Source organism: Ipomoea nil, unplaced genomic scaffold (assembly GCF_001879475.1).
Source record: "Ipomoea nil cultivar Tokyo-kokei standard unplaced genomic scaffold, Asagao_1.1 scaffold2565, whole genome shotgun sequence".
Lineage (NCBI taxonomy): Eukaryota > Viridiplantae > Streptophyta > Magnoliopsida > Solanales > Convolvulaceae > Ipomoea > Ipomoea nil.
The window spans coordinates 1,358,626-1,370,078 of NW_017618993.1; the positions used below are offsets into that span (position 1 = coordinate 1,358,626).

Sequence of the window (11,453 nt, forward strand, 5' to 3'; positions counted from 1 at the left end):
AATTTAGATTTTACTAAAATCAATACTGTTAAAGTGACGTTGCAGTGAAGTCGTGGTTAAAAATCTAATTTATTTATGGAGTATATACAAGTCACTAGGGTTCAACTTTTGAAAATTATGGTAGTACTTTTGTTACATTACTTTATATAGCCAACTAGTGGTATTAATATCAACAAGTTGCATATATGAACCAATTGCGAGAAAATTATGGGCAAAGACTTCCGTAGACTATAAGTCGTCGATGAGAGGACTGAATAGCGAATATTCTGTCGCATTCCACGCGACATTTTTTATACAAATTATTTGAAAAAAGGGCCATGATCCCATTTTTTATTGGAACAATGCTAATTTTTTTAATAGACTCTAACATATTCAAAGTATATATATGTTTAGCAATTATGTCAACTTTGATTAGGATGGGTTCGAACCTAAAACCTTCCTTATGAAAAATCAATGAGTAAGTTCAGAATAATAAATAGTTAACTGAATATTTTGTTACAAAAGTTTACACTGACGGAGTGTAGATGTATTTAAGAAAAGTAAATTATATAATAGATAGATATTTTTTATTTCCCGTTATGCCTAACTTTATTGGCTCTTATTAATATAGTAGATAGATATACAATTTATTAGGGTTCAACTTTTGAAAACTAAAGTAGTACTCCAGTACTTTTGTTACATTGTGGAAAATGCTATGTGAACTCCCAAATCATACTTCCAATTTCTACTCTCACTCTTAAATTTTTTATGTGAACAATTTTCTGGGGATCCACATAATAAAAATAAAGTATCATTGTTTACCACTTCAAGAAATAAATGTGACAACATAGAATTTAAGGATATGCACAGTATAACTCTAGACCCAACTCAACCACGCTGGGCAAATTATTAGTCCACACATTGCTGTGAAGACCATAATAAAAAGTACATTTTTAATATACTAAATGTACATTATTTGTGTACTGAGTTTACATTGTATAATATAATGTACACTCAGTACACAAATAATGTACATCCCCTGAATATAATGTACATTTTTAATATACTAAAAGTACATTATTTTTATAAAGAATGTAGTACATTATTTTACAGTATACAAAATATGATATACACAGCTTGTGTGAACCATGGTCCACACAATAATGATTGACCACGCAGCCGTATTAATATCAACAAGTTGCATGAACCAATTGCAAGAGAATTATGGGCGAAGACTTGAGTAGAATATAAGTAGTCGATGAGAGGAATGAATAGTGAATACTTGGATCGCATTCTACGCTGCAAGCTAGCTTGATAAATTAATTGACCAAAACTTTCATATCAAATTATATTTTAAATAATAATGATGTAATTTCATCAAATTGATGGACAGTAAAGTCAATTAATTCTTATAAGCACATTCTTAGTTAAGCTCGTGATACAAGGATCATCTTAATACAATTTACTTATTTTAGAAGTAAGGTTTAACTAGTACAAACTATTGAATAGTGATTACAAATTTTTCTCATTAATCAAAAGAATAAAGTCAATTAATTTATAAACTATTTTTACGTAACACTTTATACATCACCATTTAAAGTAAGACTTGGTGTAAAGAATGTGTGGAACGTAGCACTCCACTTTTGTTACAGTTACCATATGCCCATTGCGTAAATAGTCTAATGCCAATATGTATTTTTAAATTAATATTTTAAAATTTTTCAAAGTATCATCTGGTATATATCTTAACGCATATCAATACTAGATTATTAAATTTTTTTATAAAAGTAAATATTTCAAAAATGCATATCAGATTGTGAATGATTTGATAAAAGACTCTTGGTCCAATGGTCCCCATATATAACTTTACAATAGGCAGTTCGTTTATTTAAAAAAAAAAAAATCTAAATCCTATCATTAAGTATTTTCATCATGCAACAAACCCTAATTATATGCAAAAATAGTGTTGCAAAAATCGTGCCTAGGTGATAGGCGTCGCCTGGTCACAACGAGGAAGGTCAGAATCGGCTTTCTCCGCGGCCAGCTAGACCGCCTTGCCGGCTGATCGAACAGGCATTTTTTTTTCTTATATTTTTTTTTTGTTGCGAAGTGTAGAAACTTTGTCAAGGCATAACTTTCGAAATTGTTATCCGTTTTGGATAAAAAAAATAATTTCAAACCGCCTATTTTTTCTCAAATTTCGTAGGCGTTTTGCCCCACCAATTTATGAAAAAAATGCTTCTTTTGCTCTTAATTTTAATTTATTATTTTTTTTTTTTATGTATTTAGATGGTTTCAATAATATTTTGAACAATTTTACAACCACTTATATAAATAGTTTGTAAGAAAAAACTAGAGGAATCTTTTGTTTTATTAGTGAATTTTTATAAATTTTACTTTAATTTAAAAATAATAATTAAAAAATCGGGCACCTAGGCACCTAAGGGGCGCCTAACGTATTTTTGCAACATTGTGCAAAACTAAGCAAGATAACTTGAAAACAACAAAATATATTCCTTTTTGAAAAACCAATGTGGTTATATTTATAAATAACTCAAAATTGAGTCAGGTGGGATAGTATCCCAGTACATAGTCGTATCGAGATTAAAAGCCTCAGCTGCTAACATATGTGCTAAATAATTTTGCGATCTAGGAATAAAAATTACTGAGCAATAAGTAAACATAGCCATAGTAGTCCTACAGTCATCAAGGGCATAACCAAGATAGGATCTAGATTGAATTGGCGAAGTGGCTAAATATGCCTGAAGTGTCTGGCAGTCTGTGAACAACTCAACTGAAGGTTCGCCACGTGCCCTGAGCCATGATAAAACTTCCTTGCATGCAAGAGCCTCGGCCATAAGCGGTGAGAAACAGTTTTGCAAGGGTGCGGCATACGCTGAGATGTATCCGCCGTGCGCATCGAACAACACCGCTCCAACTGTGGCGGTCTTCGACTGGGGCCGAAAACCGGCGTTAACAAAGCAGTGCACTGGCTCCATTATTCCCATTCCAGTAGCAACGGCAAAGGGAGATAACGGCGGCACCGGTTGTGACTCGGCAAGGGGGCCAGATTGTTGCACCGGCGGTAACGGCATTAAGCCGGCATTGGCGAGGGTGGTCGGCTGTGAGGGGGCAGCCACATGCACCTGCTGCCACGCATGCACGGACGCTATGGCCATCGCAATAATCTTCTTTAGCCTTGGCAGGCATGCATTCCAAACGGCATCGTTCCGGGCTCTCCAAATGTTGTATAATATTCCAGCTGCAAACAATATCACATTAGCATCTAGAACCTTTAGGATTACTCTAAACCATTCCTGGAAAATATTCGTTACAAAATGGGGGAGTGGAAGGTTAGATTGATCCCATGTGGCCCTAGCATAGTCACACAATACTAAGGCATGCATTGTGTTCTCATTCATAACTCCATACATGGCACATATTGGGCTAATTTCCACCCTCTTTATAAGCAAATTGGTTGTGGTAGGGAGGATATCACCTATAGATCTCCATAGAAATGTCTTCCACTTAGGGGGGATTTTCAACTTCCATAGGGTTTGCCACTTATCAAAACCAGTATTATTCTCATAAGTGCCCACAGTAAGCCTGTACCTATTCTTGACTGAATAGCAACCATTTGGATCCCCATACCAATACCATATATCCTCATACTCCTGCGAGATCGGGATCTTTAAAATTCTTGGTATGTCATTTGGTTGGAAAATATCTGATAAAATGTGGGGATCCCATGTACCAATATTCTGATCAATTAATCCCACAACTTTTGCACCAGCTAGCTGTGGTGGCATCTCCGTTTGGACCATTGGGTCTAGATCATCCTGAAGCCAGGGATGTTCCCATATCAAGGTAGACTTTCCATCCCCAATACGTCGTCTTACCCCACTTGTTATTAATTCTTTGGCAGCCATAATACTAAGCCAGCAATAACCAGGATTATTTCCAATATCTGCCTCATAAAACGAGCTTTTAGGGTAGTACCTTGCTTTGTATACACGAGAGACCAGTGAGTCAGTATTGGTCAACAATCTCCATGCCTGTTTACCCAACATTGCCAAATTAAATGCCTTCAGATCCTTGAATCCCAGGCCACCGTACTGCTTCGGGATACACAATTTATCCCATGCCTTCCAATGAATGTCACGGTCAGTCCCTGAGCCCCACCAGTAGCGATTCATTGTCCGTTCAATAGCTGTACACACAGATATAGGCAACAAAAAAACACTCATTGAAAAGGTAGGCATAGCTTGAGCCACACTTTTCAACAATATTTCCTTTCCTGCCTATGAGAGAAATTTCTTGCTCCACGACCCAATTCTCTGTCGGATTTTGTCCTCAATATAGTCAAAGGCCGCCTTTTTATTCCTCCCCACAAAAGGTGGTAATCCCAGATATTTGCCAAAATTAGGAGCCTAGTCTACCCCTAAAATATGTGTCACCACATCCCTGCATTCCTGATTTGTATTCTTACTGTAATAGATACTAGACTTGTGATAATTCACCATTTGTCCAGACAAACTCTCATAGGCTGCCAAACAATTCTTCACCTCAGTAGCCTCACGTGGGTTAGCTTTGAAAAATAACAGGCTATCATCAGCAAAAAAACAAATGAGATATTAGGGGTGCACCACGCGCGACCCTGCAGCCCTGTATCAAACCATCATTCTGTGCCTGTTGTAATAACACAGATAGTCCCTCCGCGCATATAATAAACAGATATGGTGAGAATGGATCACCCTGCCTGAGACCCCGGGTAGGTATGATCGGTTCACTGGTAGAACCATTTAATAAAAACCTGTATGACACAGTAGTCACACATAACATAATGAGTTCCACCCATCTCTCATCAAACCCCAAGGCCTTTAACATCCCTTGTAAGAATGGCCACTCCATACGGTCATAGGCCTTTGCTATGTCCAATTTGAGAGCCCCCCATCCTACCACTCCACACTGCTTCCTACTCAGATAATGACCCACTTCCGCTGCTATCAAGATATTATCAGTAATGAGCCTATTTGGTATAAACGCACTCTGCGAATCAGATATAACATTCTCCATCAGGGGCTTCATTCTTTGTGTAACCATTTTAGCCATTATCCTATAAACCACATTACTTAGGGCTATGAGTATCAAAATATATTCTTAATAAGTTGTAAAATACAAATAACTAAAATTACTTCACACGACTTCGACCATTATGTTGACCACTTCAAACTTCTACCAAAATAACAATTGGGTCAAGCAACTGCATCTCAGTTGCCACTTAATTGCCATCCTTAAAGTGCATTCTTTAATGTTTGTAGTTACTGCGATCCCTTCTACTCCAATTATTATTGTGTGGATCATGGTCCACACAAGTTGTGTGGATCGTATTTTGTCTACTGTAAAATAATGTATATTCAATACAAAAATAATATATATTCAGTACAAAAATAATGTACATTGTATTCAGGGGATGTACATTATTTTTGTTCTAAGTGTACATTATATTGTATAATGTACATTCAGTACAAAAATAATATACATTTAGTATATTTAAAATGTACTTTTTGTTATGGTCCACATATCATTGTGTGGACCATGGTCCACACATTAATTTGCCCTTCTACTCGGGTAAATAACAAGGGCGTCAAGCGCCTCAACAGATCACAAAGGTGAAATTTGAAATTTCACCGTGAATCTTGAATGCAAGATGTAACTTATATTTCTACTTGATTTTATGTTATGTAACAATCGCGTTCATTAATTAGATTTTTTAATCAAATGTAAATAACAAAAATTGAAAGCATAAAACAAAACAATAACACAAGAGAATTGTTACGCAGTTCGGAGCGCTTCTCCTACGTCTGCGGGACAACTCACGTCAGCCCAATCCACGTCTGCGGGACAACTCACGTCAGCCCAATCCACTAGATGTTCACCAAGATTACAGGGGTTTGTATGACTCAACCACATACAAAAAGGCTACAGCCTAATACACCATCTTAATCTTCAAACATCTATTTTGGAGAAGGGGACATGCATGCCGAAAACCAACTTCAAGCTCTTCACGCCAAATGTACCTTCTTGATTAATCTTTGTGTAGAAACTTCACCAACTCAATATATAATAATAATTAAATCAATATATGATGAATCCTCTCAGAATAGGCATTCAGCTTCACTCAATAAAATAATGTATAATAACTATCAGAATAGGAGTAATATATAGCTTCTCAACTGTGCTTTTTTCTTCGTAAAAAATTTCGTCCAGTGAAGGTAAGAATGCTTCCCTTTATATACTAAAACAATCACAACCAACTTTCCATAATTATATCTATTCATACGCCATTCCCAATGCAAATTAATCCACACCACAAATCTTTCACTTATGACTTACCACTTCAATGCCATACTATAACAAACTCATGCAAAAATAAATTCCTTAATTAACACCTCTAATTAACCAAGACCACTTGATTAATTTTTCAAGTTTGATTTGATTTACTGTCCAAAAAAAACTTGAAAGCTTCCAAAAGAAATTACCTTGTATAATATTCATACCTTTTTGATAGGAGACGGTCCACGGTTCATATGATAATTTTCAAAATAAATTCTAATTATTTTGTCAATTAAATTAGCCAACATAAAAGGGTTTAATGTGTATCATTTGTACACTTACAAAATTTGTCACAAGATATCAAAGGACGAACTTTATTAGTAGTTGTGTATAATAAGGGCAATCTCTCAAATGAATGAAGGGCTCTTTATTAGTTGTTGTGCTCTTTTAGTTAACACCAATCCATATAAAGTGAATTAAGATTAGAGAAATTTACCTCACTGATTTAAAAGTCCAACTAGTAAAAAACCACAAAAATGGTAGCCCATCGTGAGGTAGATGAAAATAGGACATTACTTATTTATTGTGCACCTAAAGCTAATTAAAATGGTTCAGGCAATTAGGACAAGTTGACATTACAGTTAATAAAGCTGCAAGCTAATGTTGATAATTGCCTCTTTAATATGTCGCATTCTGATCTACTCGCCAACCTTAATCGATAGATGTTACTTTTTTGGTATAAATATTAAATAGGTAACACATTGAGAGCATATATGCATTCTCATCAGTCATCAAATACTATATTATATCTCCAATGGCCCTTTTCAGATTGGTTAGGTTTTTGTTGCAGCCCTTTTCTTGTTGGGAGCTTGGGCATCTCAAGCCACTGCCTATAATAATCCTGGCTTCAATCCCAATCCCAATCCCAAACCGACCAAGAAGTCACCCAAAAGCTCCGGCTATTCCAACAATAATGGTGGAAACCCGACCACCCAAATGCCTAATCCATCCTTTAATAATGTCAATCCGAATGATGTTGTGAACACTGCGGACGCCATAAACAATGTTGTTGAGACGACGACTGAAGCTATGGCTGAACCTCCGCCGCCGCCTGAATCATCTGGAGCCTGCGGTAACTATATAATAACAATCACACACTTTCCTACTTTCTATGCATTCATGTAGTAGTTTTATTGTGCATTAATGAGGAACTTATTGTGCATTACTAAAGAAGTTCGCATGCTCAGCTGTTCTCAAGAGGTGTTGGTCTCACCTGAACGATGAGAACAACTCCAGAGCGGAGAAATATGATCCGTCCATCTAGGATATTAAAAGGGGCTAAAAATAAATAAAACATTGAAAAATACAATGACATTAAAATTATGCATTTGAAAATGTTTGACTGTGCGTTTGTAAAAGTGCATTTAGAAATTCTTTTGATAGACAGAGAGAAGGGAGGTAATGAGAATTAGGTAGTGCTTTGCGTGCTCGGTCAAACATTTTTAAATGCACAATATTCGTAATTACATAAAATTACAGAAATGTGATTTTTTTTTTCTTTTGCATTGATTTTCAGTCTTTGTTATAATTGGACATATTAGATTTGTCTACTAATCTCGGTGTTTTTATGTGAACTTGATTATATATATAGATGACTAATATATACCCCCGGCGATGGAAATCACAGAGCTTTTGGGGGCTGGTTAGTTAGCGGTCATAATCGCAGTGTCGCTCTATTATCATCAATTCCTCTCATGAATTATCCTCATACTTGCATGGGTTTTTCTTCTGCATGAAACCATATTGGAAGCAAATGTTCCTATTTCTCAAATTTTATTTTTATTATATTTGTATGTTGTATGGTCTCTACATTTTAATCCATCTATTGTACTCAACAATATCTATCGGTTAATGGAGCTAATTAGCTGATGAATAAACTACCAGTCGTTACGTTCTATAAGGTTTTGGTTAAATTGGTTGTCAACCATTGCAGTTTTCCCCTCCTTCATAATATATACACTTGTCTAAGCATTCTAACATTCCCTAATTGAAATAGTAATTAACAATTAATTAATTACCATTAATTAAACACACTAATTACTTTTTTTTTTGGCCGAATTAACTGCTGCCATGGCGAATAGTAGTAATGAGATTTGAATTCGAACTTGTAATAGGTATGATAGAGAAAAAGAATTAGAATTTTTTTTTTAAATGCCATTAATCTTGAATGTAATTCATATTTTAGACTATTATTGTGTTATTAAATGATTAATAAAGTCAATTCAAATTCAGTTGATATTTCATTATTTTAAACAAAATTTTATTATAAAAGATTATGCAATAAAAGAACTAAAAGGAAAAACAACAAACTAAATGCAATAAATAATTTAGTAAAGATTCCAAATTACATATTCATTTCTATTTATAGAGCCAACTCAGCCAAGCAGACGTATTAATAACAACAGGTTGCATGAACAAATTGCAAGAGAATTGTGGAAGAAGACTTCCGTAGAATATAAGTCGTCGATGAGAGGACTAAATAGTCAATACTCCTGTCACATTCTACGTGGAAATCTTGAATGCTTAATGTTACTTAAATTTTGCAGCATTTTGTTCAAGGAAAATAATGAATAATATATATAAAATATATTTTTAATGAAAAATTTCACTCCCATAAATTACGAGCCCTATGATGTCCCCTGGCCTTGACCGTTGGCCTATTCATGTTTGAGCGCCATGAAGCGCGAATGGTTTGTAATGGACTTTCATACAAGGATGACGTTAGTCTAGCCGTCTATGCTCGCTTTTTATTGATCAGTCACGAGCTAACCTATATAAATCAAGTAGGTTTGCATATAGTATATTTTATGGACCAACATTTACCTTACACACTTGGTCTTAGTCCAAAATCACTTTAAAATTACGTACTTGCAGCTAACAAATTATATATCTTCAGTTAAAAGAAAGGTATATATAATATGTTAATTGTAATATGTGCATAATTTATTAAAGAAAGGTATATATAATATGTTAATTGTAATTGATTCATAATTTATATTATTAACTGTGCTGCAGTCACATAATAAATTAATTGCATATAAGTGATACATAAGGATACACAGAGTTTTTTTGCACTTTTGGTCCCACGACTATAGTGACAATATCAGAATTGATCCACGACTTTCAAATCTTGCAATTTTAGTCGACGGCTATTGTTTTTTTTTTTTTTTGACAAAGATGGACTAAAATTGCAAAAAACTAGGGATACAAACTAGTAACTGCAAAGTCACGAATTCGAATCTCAGCTTTCTAATTAGTTTGATCTAGTCAAGGCGGAATCAGGATTTATCCAGTGCACACCCTAACATAGTAGCAGTGCATTTTCCTAGCTAAAAAAAAAAAAAAAAAAAAAAAAAACTATTCGTATATATGAGTTATATTACTAGAAATATTGTACTATACAGGTGGAAATCGCAGACAAATGGATGGATGGATTGAGTTCGGAAGAAAAATGCTCAATCATATATTCTTAATCACAAATAAATAAATAAATAAATAAATAAATTTTGAGGCGATAATCATAAATTTTCAAAAAGTTTGTGAGCCAGCCAGGGGCCAGGGCAATCGTTATACCATGCACCAGCGCGCACATAGTAATGTGCGCCCTGGAACTAAACAACGCCGTTTCCGTTACTGATAATGGAGATTGGATGTGACGGATGTCGTTCCGTTAGTCCAATCACCATTACAATTTCTATTTTTTTAATTAAAATATAAAAAACGCGGTCTCTTCTTCTTCCCCAACACAAACCATTTCGATCATCCAAAAGACTGAAGACAGCACAGCAAAAATCTCTTGCCAGAAGAGCGAAAAAGTTCGAAAGCAATGCACAAAACTAGTAATAACTCTCATATTTTCATCGTTCATCGCACTACGCAACACATTTGCATGAAACTTCAAACACTTTTTTGTTTGAAGATCAAAATATTGTGAAATTTGTAACATAACACATAATTTTAGCGCATATATCATGAAATCAATGAACATTTATATGAAAATCCATCATTAACAAGAATTTTCCGTTAAGCTAGGGTTACATAACAGTACTAACATGAAACTCTGTAACTGAATGATATTACTAAAGTATGTATACAATGTTATGAGTTCTGTGTGTTTTTTGGGTAGCAATTATATCTATTCTGAGTATATATTATGTGTATTCTACTATACACCTCATCAAACATACTATATGTTCCTTATTTCTTGGATTATGTGTTTTCTGAGTAGACATTATGTGTATTTTAGTATAAGATTATGTACATATGACTTCCAGTTGCTATTCACCTCATCAAACACACTATATGTTCCTTATTTCTAGGATTATGTGTTTTTTTGAGTTGAGATTATGTGTATGCTTGTATAACATTCTGTGTATTATGTTGATAATTTAAATATATTCTGATATAAGTTTATTTGTTATAATATTTTCAGTATGCTTATGATTATGTGTATTCTGAGTATATATTATGTCTAATCTATCATTAGATTCTGTACATTATGCCTTTTAACTCTGTGCATTCATTCAGTGCCTGATTGGTTAATCTAGGGTTATATGTTACTTATACCTATATTTATGTGTATCATATTTATAGTTATGTGTATTCTACTATAAAATTCTGTATATTATGAATTTACATCTGAAGTGCTCTAATTATATACTTTTATTGCAGAAATGTCAAGCTCCACGGAAAGTGATCCCGCACTACTGGAAATGCAGCAATTATATGCAAGAAAAAGAGATACGGCATTTACTTCAGTGTACTCTTTTGTACCATTTGGATGTGTTTCTCTTTCAGTTGTGCACATAATGTATTTTGAGAAACATCCCTTAAGGTACCGAGAATAAACATAGGTTTTGTTCATAAAGGACCTAAGTTGGAGAATTAAAATGCATGTGACCATAATGGATACTACTCTGATTAAATAGAGGACATGTCACTTTGATTCGTGTGTTTTGTTCTTTGATGATGGTTGTGCTAGTACTTGCACCAAGTGGGAGAATGTAAGATTTTCCCTAATAATATATATTATATATATTATATATTAGGGACTTAATTAAGCGAGCAAGTTGACTAGG

The 11,453-nt window shown here is 34.3% G+C and overlaps 1 protein-coding gene across 1 annotated transcript; it reads right to left on the reverse strand.

Annotated features, from left to right (window-relative positions):
• Positions 1–2,522: 2,522 nt before the first annotated feature.
• LOC109153940 lies at positions 2,523–5,091 on the reverse strand. Its single transcript, XM_019301830.1, has 3 exons — positions 4,656–5,091; positions 4,469–4,567; positions 2,523–4,189 (listed from the first exon to the last, which is right to left on the reverse strand). The coding sequence occupies exons 1-3, from the start codon at positions 5,089–5,091 to the stop codon at positions 2,523–2,525; spliced, it is 2,202 nt and encodes a 733-aa protein (XP_019157375.1).
• Positions 5,092–11,453: the final 6,362 nt, after the last annotated feature.